Source organism: Echiichthys vipera (genome assembly GCF_963691815.1).
Source record: "Echiichthys vipera genome assembly, chromosome: 10".
Lineage (NCBI taxonomy): Eukaryota > Metazoa > Chordata > Actinopteri > Perciformes > Trachinidae > Echiichthys > Echiichthys vipera.
The window spans coordinates 1,788,332-1,809,408 of NC_139835.1; the positions used below are offsets into that span (position 1 = coordinate 1,788,332).

At 41.9% G+C, this 21,077-nt stretch overlaps 1 protein-coding gene and 1 long non-coding RNA gene across 7 annotated transcripts in view; one reads left to right on the plus strand and one right to left on the minus strand.

Moving 5' to 3' along the window:
* The window catches only part of LOC310952836, a 333,477-nt gene that overhangs the window by 115,240 nt on the left and 197,160 nt on the right, over window positions 1-21,077 (plus strand). The gene's annotated exons all lie outside the window — the stretch shown is intronic.
* The window catches only part of LOC310952555 (interferon alpha/beta receptor 2-like), a 48,721-nt gene that overhangs the window by 22,791 nt on the left and 4,853 nt on the right, over window positions 1-21,077 (minus strand). For all 6 annotated transcript variants that reach the window (XM_083921188.1, XM_083921187.1, XM_083921192.1 and 3 more), the window contains exons 3-5: window positions 12,799-12,928; window positions 11,734-11,909; window positions 6,396-6,544 (exon numbers count right to left, since the gene is read on the minus strand). In XM_083921188.1, the coding sequence (XP_083777314.1) occupies window positions 6,396-6,544; window positions 11,734-11,909; window positions 12,799-12,928 (455 nt within the window). The remainder of the gene's footprint in view (window positions 1-6,395; window positions 6,545-11,733; window positions 11,910-12,798; window positions 12,929-21,077) is intronic.

Sequence of the window (21,077 nt, forward strand, 5' to 3'; positions counted from 1 at the left end):
GTGCATTTTGGTTTCCAAAAATAGCTTTTACTTAAACAGGTGCAACGACATCTATGATATTCACAATTTTGAAATTAAAGTTGTTTACAAGATCATCAGCATGGCATGGGTTTAGAGGTGGTAGTGAGGAGATGCCATTACAGTACATTAGCATGTTCATAAATGTAGCGCTTTTTGACATTTGCACCCTTGTCATTCAAATCGTCAATATGAAAATTAAAGTCACCAGTTATAACTAGGCAGTCAAAGTCAGTGGAAATGCTAGACAATAATTCAGTAAAATCATCGAAAAAATTTGCTGAGTATTTAGGTGGCCTGTAAATAATTAACAGAATTAGAATTAGAATTTTGTGAGAGCATTTCAACACAGCACACAGGTATTCGAATGATGTAAAATCACCAAGTGACATCTGTTTCCCCTGAAATATGTTTTTAAATATAGCAGCAGCACCTCCCCCCCTTTTCCCAGATCTACATACGTCAATAAAGTTACAGTTGGGGGGTGCTGTCTCGATCAGAATGCTTGCACTGTTATTTTGCTCCAGCCATGTTTCAGTTAAAAACATAAAATCAAGTTTGGAAGAGGTAATAAAATCATTGACTAAAAATGATTTGTTATTCAGAGACATTGGCAGAATCAGCCTGATGGTGTTATTGACAGGCTTCGATGTTGACTTTAGCTCCCGGAACTCCAAGAGGGAGGAGTTGGGAAAAGACATACTGGAGGAAGGGAGAAGGACGGAGACCTGGATAGAGGCTTGGGGGGTGTGGGTGAGGGATCTTCACGCGCATTCGAAATGAAGGGGACGGTAGAGGGGGATGGACACCTCTCCTCTTTGCTCTGGTGTCTCTCATGGTCAGCGTTCTCCTTTTGCAATGGCGGTCCTCCGATGTTCATGATAAGCTGTGTTGTGTCTTCCTTCTTCGTTGGTTCCTCTTGTCTCTTGTCCTTGGCAGTGATGATAGATGGATGACGCAGGAAGTAAGACATGTTGGTCATGAAAAGCTTTGCTCCCATCTTGTTTAGACAAAGTCCGTCTGCCTTAAAAAGATGCCTGCGGTCCCAGAAAAAGCTAAAATTGTCAATAAAATGCATTGAACGAGCAAGAAAAGCGCTCGAGAGCCACTCATTCAGTGAGTAAAGTCGTCTGAATCTCTCAGCTCCTCTCCCGATCGGGGGTAGAGGACCACTGATAAACACCTCAGCATTCACAGCACTGACTGTTTCAAAGAGTTTATTGAAGTGCTCTTTCAGCTCCCTTGATTGTTGTTTTTCAATGTCATTAAAACCAATGTGCAGAATGATATTTTTCACATTTGGGTGTGCAGCCACAATTTCCAGGATTCTTTTTTCCAAGTCAGACACCGTATCCTTCGGAAAGCAGAGTACTTTGGTGTTATTATTGCTTTTGATATCTTTTACAGAAAAGTCACCCACAATCAGATTTTCAGGCCCTCTTGTTAGCAGGTCTTACCCTGCTGGGTGGTGATGGTGGGTTATTCAGGCAATCAGAAGGGGATCCATTGTCCAGCAACAGTGGAGCAAACCTGTTCTTTAGTTGAACACTTGCTTGCTGGGGAGGTTTCTTGGTACTTTTCCTCTTCTCAGCTGTCCGCTGCTGTGTCCTACGTGGCAGTGGAGTTGATGAAGCGCTATGCCTGGATGGAGATGTTTCTTATTGAGGAGAAGCAAATAGTAGCAGATAGTAGCAAAAAAAAAAAAGCAAGCAGAAAAGCGTCCGCACTGTAGCAAAGCGGGAAGCAGCATCAATCAAGCATCATCTTAAGGCTGAAGATGGTATAATAAGACTGAAACAAACTTTTTATGATCAGGGCGAAAAGCCAGGTAAGCTGCTAGCTTGTCAGATAAAAGAAACTTGAATCTGACAGAGCCATCAATATAATTAGAAACGAACAGGGATAATTAACTCCAGATCCCACAGAAATTAATACCACCTTTGTCTGATATTATAAAACTCTTTATAATTCGGACAGCCCATGTGACTTGGTAAAGCAAAACTATTTCCTTGATGAATTGATCATTCCCTGTATTTCCGAGGGCACAAAAACTGAACTGGAGAGAGAATTAAATTTGAATGACATCTCTAACGCCATTACAAGCATGAGAGGAGGTAAAGCTTCGGGTCCGGATGGGCTTCCGATAGATATTTACAAATTATATAAAGCAAAATGAATAGCCCCATTATTAGATGTGTTTATAGAATCCTATAAAACAGGTTGCATCCCTGTTTTGTTGCGCAGTGCTCTGATCGTTCTTATCTTATAACCAGGCAAAGTGTCAACCTAACCTGGTTCTTATAGACCCATTTCACTTTTAAATTCAGATGCAAAGATTATAGCTAAGGTTCTAGCCATGAGGCTTGAGAAGATTCTACCAGCCATTATACATGGAGACCAAAATGGTTTTGTGCAAAAGCGGCAGGGGTTCCACAATGTGAGGAGAGTTCTTAACATAATTCACAAGTGTGAAGAGTCCCCTGACACTGCAATACTATAACTCGACGCCGAAAAGGCATTCGACTGATTCAAATGGCCCTATCTACCTGAGTTGCTTAGACGGTTTGGATTTGGTGATTTCTTTCGTAGATGGATCGAAATTTCATTTGTCGATTCTTCTGCAGTGGTATCTACTAATAATCCCACCTCTCAGCCTTTTGAGTTATTTTGAGGCATGAGGCAAGGGTCACACATTTCATCTCTTCTTTTTGTCATAGCCATGGAACCATTAGCAATAGCGATCAGATCATACCCCTTAATTCATAGTATTAAGATTGGGGACTTGGAACACAATACAGCAGTTTACTCTGATGAAACTATTGTGTTCTCATCACAACTTTCAGAATCGATACTATCTCTCTTAGAGTTGTTTAATCATTTGGAACTATCTCTGGGATTAAAGTGAACAAAGAAAATAGTAATCTATTATGTTTTTAAATAGAAATGAGAGGGAAAAACCATTAGTATCTCATCCATTTGTGAATGCCACAGAGGGATTTAAGTACTTGAGCATCAAAATAACCCCAAAGATAAGTTATCTTAGCTCAGCCAACTATGAGCCCATAATGCATGAGGTGACAGAAGAGATCACAAGATGGATAACACTACCTCTTTCTTTACTGGGAAGAATAAACAAAGTAAAGATGACTATACTACCTAAATTTTCCTCCTCCTTTTTTCCCCCTAAGACCAGGAAGCTTCTTTCCAATTTCATCTGGAACAATAGGAAGCCAAGACTCAGACTCTCCCTTTTATACCTACCTTATGATAGGGGCGGGGGGGCTTCAACTGCCAAATCTAGAAAGGTATTATTGGGCTGCTCAGTTGAGGGACACAATGTTTTTGTTTTCTAAAGATGCTTTCATGCCCTGGTTAGAAATTGAATAATGGTCCTCAAAAGGTTTGTCATTGAAGAGCTATCTATATTCAGCATCCTTTAAAACATTAAAGAAAGGTACTACTAATCTGTTTGTAAAAAACACTATTGTTGTTTGGCATGTAATACAAAAATTGTTGGGTGACTCTCCAGGGTTATCCTGTCTCGCCCCTATCTGGGGTAATGATCAATTCGCCCCGGCAAAGAATGACATGGGTTTTAAAACAGGGCTGAACAAGGGTATAGTATAAATGCAGGATGTATATGAGGATTATACTCAAATGTCATTCACTGAGTTAAGGGCAAAGTTTGATATACCGCAGACATACTTCTTTAAGTACTTACAACTTGAAAGTTTTATTCTGGCACACTTAAACAACTCAGCGCAACAACCTCCATTATCCACTTTAGAAACACATTTCACAAAAAGCTGCTTTGGGAAGAGGCTGGTCTCCCGGTTTTATAGTATGCTGGTTGAAAACCATTAGGAAAACTCTGATAGTAAGAGACGGGAGTGGATACGTGACTTACAAGAAGATATTTCACTCAGTGTATGGAGTAAAATATGTAAAAGAAAACACATACCCAGACCATCAACACTTGAGAATGATACAATTTAATTGGATAATGCAAACATATATTTCCCCTGTGCAATTAAATAAATTTGATTCTAATGAACTTGATCTATGTTATAAGTGTAACAGTCACCAAGGTACATTATTTCACTGTTTATGTAAATGTGAAGAGATTCAAAAATTATGAAGCTCAGTGTTTAAGTATATCTCTCAAATCACAACTTACCCTGTACCTCTGTGCCCTAAGTTATGTATTTTCGGGATTTATACAGAGGACTGTTTTTTTTTTATCTTGCAAAGAAAGGAAAATGGTTGACCTTTGTTTACTGCAGGCCAAACGCTATATTGCATTATGTTGGAAGAATATTGGTTGCCCCTCTTTTAACCACTGATTGACTAACTTAACATCGAGTTTGGCTCTTGAGAAACTGACCTATATTGTTAGAAAGAAAGCTTCTGACTTTTATGACATTTGGAAGATATTTCTGGAATTGTTGAAGGGTGGAGATATGGAGGAGGCTTTGAGATAATAAAAACATTTAATTTGTTGATGGGAGTGTACCATCGTACACCTATGTCAAGAATATTATTATTAATATTAATTGAGTGTAATTGTTGTTGCTTTAGATGATTTATTCGTTTATTTTTATTTGTGTAATATATCATTTATAGCTCGTAATTTGTTTACTATTTGTTGGTTTCATTTATCTTTTTATTTGTTTATTTTACCAAGACGCTTCATTTGTTTGCCTTTTCTTTGTTGTTGATATTTTCATTGTTATTTCCATTACTGCCATATGTTTAAACTGTTAGATTTTGTTGTAAGAATGCAAAAACCAATAAAGATATGTTTTAAAAAAAAAAGAAATGACCTTTGGCCTTCTGAAGGCTTTCAATGCCTCCACCACTTAAGGGTCAGCCCAGGCAGGGACTGTGACATCACTGTGGCCTGTACGAGGAGGGAGAGGGCCCCCAGAGTGCCATCACATGTGGACTGGAACAATGGTGCCATCTTCCGGGATGACAACAGAGACGAATACGTTTTAAATTATTTCAGTTATGTGCATCCAGAAAAATTAAGTTGACTGGGCTTACAACAACAGAGAAATTTGTGTTATTTTATATTGATTTGGTCCATTGATATGTTTTTTGTGCTGTGTGTATAGAGGCCTGCAGGGAAGCTACTGAATGATGATCTTTTCATGTCACAGTTCCATTGAAAACAAACGCACTTCATCTGGCATGACCAAACACCAGGCTAGAGGAACACATCCAGTTTCCATATGTAATAAGTATACTACCTGATTTTAGGGATGTAACGACACAATGAACTCATGATTCGCTACTGAGTGCCTAATACATTGCGCAATACAATTTTTTTTTTCAAAACTACTTGAAGACAAATTACGAGTGAAAAGATCCCTTTATTATTATCTACAAAATATACTTTCTCTTTAGGACTGCCACTAAGGATTATTTTTCTATCAATTAATCTATTGACTATCTATCGCTTAAGCGATTAATCTTAACAAAACCATTTCCTCCCAAAAACCTAACTGATTGTTTCATTTAGGTTAGTATGTTAATTTGACTTTGACAACTGTCTGTCATTGTATAACGCCATAAAAGCAATATCTAAACAAATGTTTACAGATTAAAATGTAAAACTATGGGTTTAAACTGGCAACAGCAACAAGGTAAAAAAGAAATTAGCTCAAATAAAAAGAGGGCTTATTATTTCATTTTTGTGAACCAAACCGAACACATTCTACCACGACACAAACTCTCTTTTCATATGTAACAATTTAAAGTCTCTTTAAATATTTTTTTCATCATTTATCAGTTGCTTTTTAGAAGCAACACAAACAACTCTTCACATCGGCATAAATTAGATCGACAGCACTTATTTACAAAGAAAAGACATCACTTTTAAAGCAGCTTCATCTGTTACTCCTGTTATTAACTCATATGACTCACAACTGAGCCTGTTAACTTTATTGACTGCTTTATGTTCACTTCACTTCTCTCTCCTCTGCTCTCTCTCTGTGTGCAGCGCGTTGACCACACAGAGAGCATCGGCTTCCATAGTTGGTACGGTACAGTGGCTGAAGATTCTAATAGAGGCTCTCCATTGCTCTGCTCTGCAACAGCGGCAGACTACTGTGTGTGAAACCCAATACAGATTAAGTTAAGTTTCAAAGCATCCAAGAAGATATGAAAGCACCTTTTTACAAGACTGGTGTTTTAATTTATAATCTCAGCCTTTAGTGTCTGATCAGCCTAAAAAATGACACAATCTGGACCTCTTGGAAGGCACCTGTAACAACACGTCATCACATCAACACAGCAGCTATTAAGCTTAAACTTGGTTATCATGCTAGCACGTATAGAACTCTCCTAACTATATGTGAGTTCATGTACAGTACCTGGCCTCTGTCTGAATTGTTGCTCTCGATCCTGAGTTTGTAATGCAGAGTATCATAGATCTCCCTAAGGTGCTCCATGGGGGGCTGAAGGTCCACACACAACTCCTTACCACAGGGTGTGACAGTCAGCAGAGGCAGGTCCAGGTGAGCTGTAAAACAGAAGAACAAAAGACCTTAGTTACATAAACTCAAATCACATGAACGAACAGACTGTCGTGGTTTCGGACCCATTTCTTTGACTAATTATAATAGCCGCATCTTCTCCAAAGTCCAATAGATTAATAAAGTTGAAGTTTTATACGCAAAGGAATCTACTGCAGCTGTGTTAACTAAGGCCTAGTCCACAAGAACACAGGTATTTTTGAGACTGACCTTTTACGTGAAATAAATCCTGTCCACACCACCGGTGTGATAAAAAATATCTCCGTCCACATGAAATCGCAAAATCCGCCTCTGTCAGCTGGTGACGTCTAGAGTGCTCCACAAGTCTCTGTGCTGTCTCTATGGGTACAACTTACTGTTTACTGTCGCACAGTGTGACATCAACAATATCGAAAAGAAATTGCGGATTTCCGCGGTTTTCCTGTCCACACATGACTGCTGAAACCTTTCCAAAAAGTTCACCCTGGACTCTGGTTACAAAAAAATCCAGTTATAGGAGCCCACAACTGTGGTTATGTAGTTCTAAATGAACGTTATGCACAATGAACTGACTGTCTTTACAGAGTTCCATACGCAGTATCAGCAAAGATACACCTGACTATAGCGCAACAACAGATGCAGTCAGGCAGGCCCGTAACAGTACACTAATGGTCTTGCTCCCGCAACTTTTGATAATTTCCTTTACAAATAGTAATATTCGTCCCGTTGACAGATACACCACCGAAATACGTCGAAGTATGTGACCAGACAGACTGTAAAAGACCAGGGGGCGAAGGTTAGCACCGCAGACGAGGCAGGTGGCGAGATTAGCATGGCAGCTATTGCTAAACTCTGGGAAGAGCACCGCACAGTCCTCTCCGCCAAGTTCAAAGCCCTCTCCGTTGATCTTAAAGCCTCCATTTCAACGCTCGAAACCACAGTGTTCGATGTGATGAGCGTTTGTCGACACTGGAGGCCTCTTGTGCCACGCTAGCAGAGAGCAACGCTTAGCTGCTGGCTAGCAAAAAGTCAGCGACCTGGAGTCCAGGAGCCGGCGGAGTAATATCAGAGTCATCTGCCTACCTGAAACAGTGGAGGGGCCGCGACTGACAACCTTCTTCACGGAGCTGCTCATGGAGGTTTTCTACAAAGGCTTCCTGGAATCACCGCCAGAATATGACAAGGCTCACCGCATGCTATCCGAGAAGCCGAGGCCAGGGCAGAGAGCAGGGCCAGTCATTATCAGGCTGCACAGGTACCAGGTGAAGGAGAAAATCATACGCGAAGCCCGCGCCAGGAGAGGGAAGCTGCAGTAAAGAGGCTCCCCCATCGGCATCTAAAGGATTATGCACTGGAGGTGGTGGAACAACACCAAAAATACCAAGGGGTGATATCAGAGCTTTACAACCTGGGCTTCAAACCCGTGTTGCTTTACCCTGCCAGGCTTGCCATCATGATGAAGGTTGGCAAGGAGGAAGAGGCTCTCTTTGGTCACTGAGGCTAAAGGCTTAATAACATCCGTGTGAAAGAGACCGGAAGACCGCAGAGGGCTGTTGGTTATACTTGCTCTTGTTTGATTGTCTGCAAAATTCAATTAAAAAAAAGAAAGTCGTGGCAGAACCCAAGATGGCCTGGTTGGCCGCAGCCGCCGGCGGTGCTTGGTTTTGCCGGCTGTGTCACAAATGTTCTCATTTTACTGGTAAACAGCGCACCAATATACATTTTTGAAAACATTTTAAGTAAGGAATAGCAAAATACAGTTACTGAATTTTGGTTCACATTTTATGAGCTGGGCAACACGGTGGTGTGGTGGTCAGCACTGTCGCCTCATCCGGGCTGGGGCCAATCTGAGTGGAGTTTGCATGTTCTCCCCGTGTCTGCGTGGGTTTTCTCCGGTTTCCTCCCACAATCCAAAGACATGCACGTGTTAGGTTAATTAATGACTCTAAAAAAACTGCACGTAGGTGTGAATGGTTGTCTGTCTCTGTTCGTCTCTATGTGCCCTGCGATAGACTGGCGTCCTGTGGTGGACCCCGCCTCACGCCCGATGTCAGCTGGGATTGGCTCCAGCCCCCCCGCGACCCCAACAGGGAAAAGCGGTTGAAGATGAATGAATGAATGAATGAATTAATTAATTTGATGAGCTCTGCCTATTTTGACAGTTTGATAGTTTCACGAGGGGTTTGCTCCGGCCGGTGGCGGTGCTTGGTTTTGGCTCAACCTTTCTCATTTTAAAAGGTGAACCGTACGATGACATGTGTTTCTGAAAACATTTTAAGAAAGATATATGCAATGGAGTAACAGAATCTGGGTTCATATTTTTTTAGTGCTGCCTAGCTTGATGGTTTGATCAGAGTTTTGAGATTGTGAAGGATTATCTTTTCAATTTATTTTGTAATTTTAGTGGTAGGTCAGGGTGCTGTTTAAAATTTTTAGATGAGGTACCAATACCATGACTTTCATAACGGTTCCTGAATGATACTGAATGGTACTACAGGTTATAGTTTATGTCCCAAAACTGTCCAGACTTACATAATATATACTGTATAGTGAAATCTTTGAATCAATTTAATAAAAATGGTATTAATTGTATTCTTTGGTGAAACGTTGATGCTTCACACACTTCAGATCTCTACAATTAGCAGTTTCAAAATGAGTCTCCCAGTTCAGTATCTGACCAAACTCACTTTGATAGAACACCTGATCACATTTTCTATGCACTTTTTATATTATACAAATTGTATTAACCATTTTTATAGCACCACCCATCAAGGAGTTTTTAGTACTATTTTTGACCTGGTTCCAGTGTTTTCAAATACTATTATTTATTCTGGTCTGAGTCATTTGCACATTGATTTACCCCTTTTTAATTTCAGTGTATGTAAATGCTCTTTTTACAAACAGACCTAGTTAATGGTGAAAGTCATCTTGCCAAAATCCCATTCTACACAGCCACAGTTTCTTAGGGCGTGATCACACTGTCCTCCCGGACCACGACCCGGACTTTAGGGTACTTGTCCCCCCTCCCTCTCCCCCCCGCGCCCCATCCCCGTTTGTACTCACACTACCTGGGCCTCGGCCGATGCTTCTTGCTGTCCATACGCCATCACGCCGTAACACGTCACACGCATTGATCGCGTGTGTGTGGCTTTGTTTACAAATCTTTCCGTAGACCTCGGAGTTTTTGTGCGTCTTGTCGACTGTTTTTGAATATTTTCATCCGACCAAATCTGCAGTAAACACAACGTGAACCTTTCACCACCATTGTTGTTGTTGTTAAATATCCGCGCATGGTCCGTCCTTCTATTTACATGTCCAAACAGGGGTACATAACGCTACTGCCGTAGGGCTCGTGCTCGTACACGTGCGCACGCTCATGCTCGTACATGTGCAAACGGCTCCGCTAAAGCCCACCTCTTTCAAGCGGGCCGTGGCGGCCCAGCTGGCCCCAGTTGAGCGCGGAACGGGTGCACTCACACTGCTTAAAGGTACTAGACTTTAGCTGAAAAACCGGTTTTGGCCGCGGCCAAAAGGACAGTGTGATCACGCTCTTAGCTTCTCCCACAAGTGTGAGCCTGTGGTACTGCCATAAGACCAGAACTAAGGGCGTACTCACACTGTCCTTCTGGCCGGGGCCAAAACCGTTTTTTCAGCTAAAGCCTAGTACCTTTAAGCAGTGTGAGTGCACCCGTTCCGCGCATAACTGCGGCCAGCGGGCCGCCCACGGCCCGCTTGAAAGAGGTGGGCTTTAGCGGAGCCGTTTGCACATGTACGAGCACGAGCGTGCGCACGTGTACGAGCACGAGCACGAGCCCTACGGCAGTAGCGTTATGTCCGCCTGTTCGGACATGTAAATAGAATGACGGACCATGCGCGGACATTTAACAACAACAACAATGGCGGTGAAAGGTTCACGTTGATGTGATGCGGAGGTGGAGTGTTTACTGCAGATTTGGTCGGATGAAAATATTCAAAAACAGTCGACAAGACGCACAAAAACTCTGAGGTCTGTGGAAAGATTTGTAAACAAAGACACACACACGCGATCAATGCGTGTGACGTGTTACGGCGTGATGGCGTATGGACAGCAAGAAGCATTGGCTGGCCCTGGCAGTGTGACTACAAACGGGGCTGGGGCACGGGGGGAGAGGGAGGGGGGACAAGTACCCTAAAGCCCTGGTCGCGGTCCGGGAGGACAGTGTGAATACGCTCTCACACTGTCCTTCCGCACCGAGCCCCGTTTGTAGTCACACTGCCAGGGCCGGCCAATGCTTCTTGCTGTCAATACGCCATCACGCCGTAACACGTCACTGTGGCTTTGTTTACAAATCTTTCCATAGACCTCGGAGTTTTTGTGCGTCTTGTCGACTGTTTTTGAATATTTTCATCCAACCAAATCTGCAGTAAACACTCCACCTCCGCACCACACCAACGTGAACCTTTCACCGCCATTGTTGTTGTTGTTAAATGTCCGCGCATGGTCCGTCCTTCTATTTACATGTCCGAACAGGCGGACATAACGATACTGCCGTAGGGCTCGTGCTCGTACACGTGCACACGCTCGTGCTCGTACATGTGCAAACGGCTCCGCTAAAGCCCACTTCTTTCAAGCGGGCCGTGGACGGTCCGCTGGCCGCAGTTGAGCGCCGAGCGGGTGCACTCACACTGCTTAAAGGTACTAGGCTTTAGCTGAAAAAACGGTTTTGGCCGCGGCCAAAAGGACAGTGTGAGTAGGCTCTGAGTACGCTCTAAAGGTAACAACCTATGAGGATTCCTGGCTTGCAGTCAAACCATCTACCACCATTCATCATCTGATTGTTCAAGCTGCCCTGTCATCATTCAGAGAGACAACAGGGGAGAATGAAGACCTGTCAGCACTTCGGAGTATTAAAACAGGGAACATTTTGAACGATTAACTCGTAGTAGCAGACATAGGAATATGTTTAAGGGCAGGGATAATCCACAGAACTCTACAAGGGATTGGTTCAGGAAACCCAAAAGCAAGGACACAATGAATAGACACAAAAAGAGAAATTAACTGCTAAATTGGAAAAGAAACAGAACATCAAATGGAGAGAAAAAGATGGCGTGGCATGAAGAGGAGAGAAGGCTCTAAGGTTAAGGCATCCCCAGAAGTCATCTTCTTTATCTTTCCCTTTTATTAAACGTTTTCTAGTTTCAATACAGTGACACTTACAGTCTTTGATGGGTTTGAATCCTTGCTGGATGAATGGTTCTGACACCTGTGCTTCCAGCAGTGCTTGTATCCGGGTAAAGTAGACCCGATCTTTGTCAGGGAAGGCCTCTGCCAGGTTGCAAACCAGAGGATGCTGGACATGCTTGCAGCCAGCCACTGGCACCCAGGAAGTTCCCCTTCAGGACCAACAGGAGGCAAAGAAGCAGACTTTAGACTTTTAAAGGTTCAACCAGAAAAGAGAGCTTTTGGTAAAGCTATCTGGCCGCAGAAGTTGTTGTTAACACTTCTTGTTCAAACTCTTTCTCCTCTTCTAATCTTTCTATTTCAAATGGATGGAGGAATCCACACCATAACTTTAACAATTATATTGATGAACAATCTTGTTGGGATCACTTTCAGATCAATTTGATGAATGATAGAAAAACTGCCAACCAAAATCCATCTGAATTTACAGGGCGTAACATTCAAACTCTATATAATAATGAAGTGTAATAAAGGTAGGCTACTAACTGAAATCAACCTCTCTTTTGCTCTCTCCTAGCTTCTGTGGTGCGTAAAGAGGCACTGCACTACAGCTGTACTGCAGAGCAGCGGCTACTTTTTAACTGTTTTATTCATATTCTTACATCCAAGAATAATGACAAATTAAAGCTAAATCAACTGCTTTATAAATGTTGTATCTATCTCATTTATGTCAGCTAGTTTGATGGCATTTAGGAAACACAATAACAAAAGATGAGGGACATGTGGGGTTCCAACACAGCTGGAGTGTGCAGCGTAGCGTGTGCTTGATGCATGATTGGCGCCACTGTTTACAAAGTGTATCATTCTTCCACTTAATACGGTTTGTATGACATGATGGTTTGTGCATTAAACATTTGTTCTAACCTAGGACAACTAGATGGAATAATACTACAACTTAATACACTTATCTGTGACTGAAAACTTTCCCTAACTTTGGTGTGTCTTTGTATAAAAAGTCTGAAACTGACTGATCTATAGGGATTCCCCAGGACACTGTTGTACCACAATTTAAGTATAAACACAAACACAGATAAAACCTACGTGTCTGTCTTAACAGTGACACTGTAGTAGACTCCTGTGGGTGTCCCTGGTCCACGCTCCCATCTCAGCACATGATTGAAATGGATCGAAGTCAGGGTCACGTTGACAGGCTCTGGGAGTTTACCTCTAGCTGGAATACAAACAAACATGACATTAAATGGATACATACATATATACTGTATATCATAGAGTCATTATTTTAGTCTCACTCTGCCCACAGTAGAGTCTGGAGCAGGATTTTGCTAACCAGCATGGGAATAAACAGGAATAAACCTGGAATTTAAGGCAATAAACAGGAATGAACCTGGAATTTAATAAATTGAAGTTTGGCCCTTAACAGGGAATTTAAATATAGTTGGGGAAATACCGTGGGTAAGGAAAGTTTCGGAGTCCCTTAAATTTCTCACTCCTTGGTAATTTGCAGCCCTTTGCTGAAATCTTTTAAGTTGTTTTTATTTTTATTAATGTACACACAGCACCTCTTTTTGACAGAAAAACACAGAATTGCAGAAATGTTGGCAAATGTATTAAAAAAAAACAACTGAAATATCACATGTCCATAAGTATTCAGAGCCTTTTCTGTGACAATCGTATATTTAACTCAGGTGCTGTGCATTTCTTCTGATCATCCTTGAGATGGTTCTACACCTTTATTGGAGTCCAGCTGGGTGTAATTCAATTGATTGGACTTGATTAGGAAAGGCACACACTTGTCTATATAAGACCTTACAGCGCATGTCAGAGCAAATGAGAATAATGAGGTTGAAGGAACAGCCCGAAGAGCTCAGAGACAGAACAGTGGCAAGGCATAGATCAGGCCAAGGTCACAAAAGAATTTCTACTGCACTTCAGGCTCCTAAGAGCACAGTGGCCTCCACAATCCTGTGACGGAAGAAGTTTGGGATGACCAGAACTCTTCTTAGAGCTGAGAGAGGTAAAGAAGAGCCCAAAGATCTCTGTGGATGAGCAACCAGTCAGGGCTTTATGGCAGAGTGGACCGAATGAAGCCTCTCCTCAGTGCACGACACATGTCTGCACAGAGTTTGCCAAAAAACACCTGAAGGACTCCAGACTGTGAGAAATAAGATTCGCTGGTGTGATGAGACCACGATTGAACTTTTTGTCTTAGTTCTCAGTTGTATGTGTGGAGAAACCAGGCACCTCATCACCTGCCCAATCCAATCCCAACAGTGAAGCATGGTGGTGGCAGCATCATGCTGTGGGGCCTTTTTTTAGCTACAGGGACAGGGCCACTTGTTCAACTGAAGGTAAGATGAATGGGGCCAAGTACAGAGAAGAAAACCTTTTCCAGAGTGCTCAGGACCTCAGACTGGGCCGAAGGTTAACAACAACACAATATCCCTAAGCACACAGCTACATTACAAAGGAGTGTCTTGGAACAACTCTGACTGTTCTTGAACAGCCCGTCTAGAGCCCTGACTTAACCCAACTGAGCATCTCTGGAGACACCTGAAAATGGCTGTTCATCAACCTTTACCCTCCAACCAGACAGAACTGGAGAGGTTCTGCAGGAGGAACAGCAGAGGATCCCCAAATCCAGGTATGAAAAACTTGTTGCATCATTCCAAAGAAGACTCCTGGCTGTATGAGCTCAAAAGGTGCTTCTACTCAATACTGAGCAAAGGCTCTGAATACTTATGGACATGTGATATTTCACTTAGTTCGTTAATAAATTTGCAAACATTTCTACAATTCTGTGTTTTTCTGTTAAAATGGGCTGCTGTGTGTACATTAATGAGAAGAAAAAAATCAACTTAAATGATTTTAGGAAATGGCTTCAAATTAACAAAGAGTGAGAAGATTAAGGGGGTCTGAATACTTTCCATACAAACTGCAATGTCCTATAGTGGGACATACATAAAATAACCAAAAATGTGTTTATCCCATATCTTCAATAAAACAGTTCAATATTTCAGTAGCAGAGGTATAGACATCACTTAACTTAAATTGGTACGATTTTTCAACAGTATTTACAGGATGACGGCAAAGTCTGACTTGCATTTATTGAAACTGCCCAAGTCTTGGGGAAAAATAGTGTTATTCAAAATTCCATATCAAAGAAGTAACAGTATATGAAAATAAGTGTCTGAACAATGAGAATAAATCTCTCATGTTAGTATAGACTTTTTTTTCTTGATTTTGTCACACCATAGAACACATTTACAGTTTAGTTCAGTGAATATGTTCCAGAAAAATCAGGGAAATAATTTACAAAATAAGTGACCCCTTATATTTTCTTAAATCATATTTCACACAACATTCTTCTACCCGTTTGCTGCCTTGCCCAGAAATACATTTGAGTGTCTTGCCACGCAAAATTCAAATGCAGTGCTCTATTAGTGACACCTTTACGTCAGTCAGCAGCGATTGGTCTGCCAAGGTGGAGCTAGTCACTGAAGTGTATGGTGTTTCATTGTAATGGGAAATCTGGAACATCCAACTTCTGAGTCAGGCTTGCTCTGTGTCTGACAGGCGCAGGTCCATTTCATTACTGCTGACTCACAATGAAGGGTCAACAGACAGAGAAAGAAGACTGTTCAACCTCCAGTCCAAAGAAAAAGAAACAAAAAACAATGGTGACTAATCAAATGTCCTCTACTGAAAGCACTTGTTGCCTTTTTGCTGAGTGTTCCAATCGGTTTGTCTGTGGAGACCATAGACCAGGGGTACTCAAATACAAATCTTAAAGGGCCACAAAGAATTTTTTTAATGACTCAAAGGTCCATTTATTGAGGTTGGTCAGGCCACATGCAATAATACTGTAATATTTAAAAAAAAAAAAAAAAAAAGTTATTTTCATTCAAAACAACAAAAATACTAAAATAACAATAAAATGTAGTTTCCATTTTGACATAAATTAAAATAAATAGTTAAATAAAACAAAACATGACCCCTGTCAAAAAACAAATGTATCAGGAGGGGGTTAAGAACACTTTTCTTTTTAAATATAATCACAAAGAACCACAAATAAGAAGGGAGAGTGTATTTCTGTCCTAACATAGCTGGAGCTCCATCAGTAGCAACTGACACAACTTTCTTCACATCTATTCCTTTTTCTTTCAGCATTTCCAGTACTGCATTGTGAATGTCTTCACCCCTTGTCTGTCCACAGAGGTTTGCCATGCCCAACACATCTTCAACAAACTCCCTTTTTGACTCTTCATAATACCTCACAAACACCATCAACTGAGCATTATCAGTGGTGTCAGTGGACTCATCCACAGCTAGGGAAATGCACTCTGCATGTTTTATTCCATCACACAGCTGCTTAACTAGATCACCAGCCAGTACTTCAGTGCGTCTGGTTGCTGTGGAATCTGAGAGGGGGATTTGTTTAATTTTAGCTGCCATTTCCTCTTTTTGTTTGCCTTCAAACATTGTGTCCATCACTTCAGTCATGCATTCTTTTATTATTTCTGCATCTGAAAATGGCTTCTTGTGCTTACCCAAAGTCCACGCCACTCTGAGGGAGCACTCATCCTGCTTGCAGCTTGATATGATGATATAAGTGCATTGATTTTCGTTGTTCTAACCTCAGAATTTTGAGGAAATGTCTCCTCAAAATGCCTATGTTTCGTCTCATAATGACGTTTTAAATTGGAAATCTTCGTCACAGCTATCTTCTCCTGGCATATTAAGCACATCGGTCTTGTGCTGTTTGAAGGTAGAATGAATGAAAATTTTTCAGTCCATTCTTCTTTGAACTGTCGATTTTCACTGTCAACTTTCCTTTTAGCACTGAACTTGGAACACGCCATTTTCGTCCAATCGAGTCTCCTGCAGCCGGCAAAACATCATCATGCGAGCTTCTCCAAAAGCGAAAGTGAAACTTAAAAATTGTGCTCGCAGCAGTGATTGACCCAAGTGTCTGTGTATCGTTGGCATGGAGACAAGTCCCGATGCACACGTGCTGACCCAAACCAAAACACATGGTGAAGGAATAATTGTTCGGGGGCCAGAAATAGGCGGCTGGCGGGCCGGGGGCCGCCTATTGAGGACCGCTGCCATAGACTGTGTAAAAACTGGACATGGGACGAACGGTGGCTGAGAGGTTAGAGCAGCCGCCCCGTGTAAAGAGGCTGAAGGTCCTCAAGGCAGCGCCTGCGGGATCGACCATGACCTGCGGCCCTTTGTTGCATGTCTCCCCCTCTCACCACATTCCTGTCTGTCCTATATAATAAGGCTTAAACTGACAAAAAAAAATCTTTTAAAAAATGGACGTAGCCTCTCTGTCGAGGTCCGTTCTCTCAACTTGATCCAAACATACTCGCCTACGGGAGTTGCCATGTTGTCAGATTTCGACTCCACCTCATTTCCCCTTACCAAAAAAGGGCATGTATGTGACGTTGGGGAGAGGTAGATACGTCCATCTGGGTGACGTTTACCTCTGAGGAGAAGTGAGCGCCAGAGGCTAGCTGTAACTGAGTTCACACCCCCTAATTATTCATAAACTTTAATCCCCCCCCCCTTTAGTGTTGTCATGGAGATATGACCTAAACATACTATAATTTGAATTTGTCCCAGGCCTTAAACAGGTTTTATTATGCTGTGAAAAACAGCCTATTTAACATGGGGGGCAATAAGGAACTGCTCCATTGTGCAAACTGCTCTTACTGCAATAGAGGCCCCTAGAAACAATGTATCTCAAATCTTATAGAGTAGAACTTTAATATGAAAATACTCATGTCTATTTAACCTTTGGCGTGAGGCGGTGTTGGAGCGAAAGTAACCCTTTCTGTGTGAGTGTCCCATGTGCACCCTCTGCAGGCCTGGAGTCTAATGTCTCCACCCCAAAAGCCTTGATTACCTGCTCAGAGGGAGACCAGGTGTGGCTGATTGGAGGCAACAGCTTTCTTACGTCTGTCTCCTGCCCTCACAAGCTGGATCGCTTATTTTGAATCTTTTTCATTTCTTGTTTACCTATATGTTTAAAGTTTAAATAAATCCTCAATCCACTGAGGTTAAATCACCATCTTCCTCGTGGACAATCCCTTTTTGCAGACATGAAGGCAAGGACAGTCAGTTATGAAATCACTCCCAATCAGTTACCTGGAAATTTGGGTAAAAGACCAATACATTAAGTAAGAAAGCTGCCTTTTGAGAAGTACTGGAGTACAAGACTCTGAAGGATTTGGATTCATATGGATTTTGCACAGTGGATGTAAGCTCGAACTTGGACTTCTACGGATTGATTGTTTGGACGAGCACATGGCAACTAACAAAGGACAGCCATCTTGAGAACTTTCAAAGGGAAGTACGATGAAAAGCCTTGCTACCTGCAAGTGAAAAAGATTTCTGTTACAATTTCTGTTACTTGGAAATGGACCTGATCATGTGAAACTTTTGTGTTTTGTTCATGTTTTGAGGGCCTAAGTGGCTGACTTATTTCATAAAAATGGCTGACGAAATGTCAAAAGGGACTTTTGTTGGAGATTTGGATGACCCCGGTGGGGATGAGGTTGGTCGGCGGGCCTTGGATGAGATGCGCTCAACTAGAAAAGGCAAGCTTAGCCAGCTGACCAGGCGCATGAATATCATTAAAGAATTAATGAATGACACTACTTGCGCTAGTGAAATAAAAGCTAATGAGACAATGTACAAAACAAAATTGGATGAATTTAATGAAGCTCACTCACAGTATCAGCGCTTGTTAAATAAAGAAGACTGTGAAAATGATACAAAAATTTGGTTCGAACCTAAGTGGACAGTGATAACAGAGTTCCTTTCCTCCCTTTCGCAATGGTGGGCCAGCTTGGAAACGAAAGAAGAGGCGGCTAAGGAGGAGACCCATGACCAGCTTGCTATTGTTACTGATGACATCAGACCTGAAGACAGTGCTTCAGTAGTAAAAAATCATGGATCCCAAGCGTCAAAGGGACGAAGCCGCTCTGTCCTATCTTCACACTCCTCTTCTTCACGCATACAGGCAGAGGTTGAAAAGGCAACTCTTCTGGTGAAGGCTGCTTATTTAAAAGAAAAACACGCTTTAGAGGAAAAGGAGGAACAACTAAGAAAAAAGAAAGAGCTGTTGAATATACAAACAGAATTGGCAGCAGTGTCAGCCAAAATATCCGTTCTGAAAACGGCTGAGGGATCATGAAGATTCAACAAGCACGGACGGCATGACCGAATATTTCGAGAAACACATAGACAAAGAAGATACACTGGACTTTAAAGACTTCGCCATGACGCCTAGTGTAAGACCAAAGACTGGAACTACCTGGCATCATTCTACTGTCCATATGCCCGTACATACTGAAGTCTACGCGCTTCAACCACAACGTACAACAACGGCTCAACAGACTGCTGCTACCACCAGACCAAGTCGTCAGACAGTACTGATCAGTGAACCACCAAGAACTTCACCTCCACCTACAGCTGCAATGGCGCAACAAACACAAGCTTCACAGGGAAGAGCGGAGCCTGATCAACTCCACACACTCCTTGAAAGCCAAAACAACATCACAAGGTCTCTGGTAAGACATCAACAAATTGCCTTTCTGCCAAAAAGAGATTTAGTGCCTTTTGATGGTGATATTTTGCAGTACCAGTCATTTATCCGGTCTTTTGAACAAAGTATTGAATCCAAAGTGGAGACTAGCGTAGAGAGACTGTCTTTTCTTGAACAGTACACAAAGGGTGCTGCTCAAGAGCTCGTAAAGAGTTGTCAGTATTTGCCTTCTGACAGAGGTTTCCAAACTGCTAAAAATCTGTTAAAAGAAAATTTTGGCAATGAATATAGGATTGCAAGCGCTTATATAGGAAAAGCTCTTTCCTGGTCACCAATTAAAGCAGAAGACCCAAAAGCATTGCAGGCATACACACTGTTTCTTAGAAGTTGCTGCAATTCAATGGAAAGTATGATGTACATGGATGAATTGAATCTGGCGTCCATCCTCAAAGCCATAGTGTTTAAACTTCCTCACAAAATCGCTTCAGATATGCAAACACAAAATAATGCAAGAGTAACATTCTACAATCTTGTTGAATTCCTTGAGAAACAAGTTCGCATCTATTCTGACCCTGTGTTTGGCAACATCTTAGATGGCCCTCAGAATAAGGACAAACCAAAACCTCTGCCTAAACCCAAATCGACTGGAAACTTCGCCACAACAATTGACCAACTGGCTCGGCCAATATATTGTGGATTCTGCAGGGATACACACACGCTTGCACTGTGCTCAAGTTTAAGAAAAAAGCCAAACAAAGAGAAGATTGACTTTTTAAGAAAAAATGGAATCTGTTTTGGATGTCTTACAAAAGGACACATCAGCAAGGACTGCAAAAGGCGCCTGACGTGACGTATGTAAGAAACCACATCCTGGACTCCTACACATAGAGAATCAACAAATGACAAGCAAAGCCACAGAGACGCAGAGATCTCCTGTGGACCATGACCATGATCAACCTGTTACCTTAAAATATTGTGGGCATATTGGGGCCGGTAAGAACGAATGTGCACTTTCCATTGTTCCCGTCCAGGTAAAAAGCAGCAAAAATGATCAGGTAATTAAGACATATGCTTTCCTTGATTCAGGCAGTTCTGCTACCTTTTGCACTGAACAACTAATGTCAAAACTGCACATTAAAGGAAGAAAAACCAACATTATGTTACGTACTTTGAGTCAAGAGAAATGCATCCCCTCATATCTAGTCACAGGACTTGAAGCTGCTGGATTGAATTGTTCTGACTTTGTTGCTTTACCAGATGCCTACACGCAGCAAGAGATGCCTGTGACGAAGGACAACATGATCAGAAAGGAAGATCTCTCAAAATGGTCGTATCTGCAAAAGGTGACATTACCTGTTATTGATGCCAAAGTTGAGTTGTTAATTGGATCAAATGCTCACAAAGTCATGGAACCCTGGGAGGTGATTAATAGTGAACAAGGTGGACCTTTCGCCATAAGAACACACCTAGGATGGGTTGTTAATGGCCCCCTTAGAGGCTATGATCCCAGGACAACTAATTGTCCAGCAGTCATATGCAATAGGATCTCAATAGCCAGAATAGAGGAGCTTTTGATCAGTCAATATAATCAAGATTTCAGCGAAAGAGCATCAGAAGACAAACCTGAAATGTCAGTGGAAGATAAGAAATTCATGAAATGTGCGAATAGCAGTATAACGCTGGAAGATGGACACTATGTCCTGGACTTACCCTTCAGGAAAGAAAACCAAGTCCTGCCAAATAATCGATCTGCGGCAGAACAGCGCCTCCAAGGCCTGAAGAAAAAATTTCAAAGACATGAGCAATT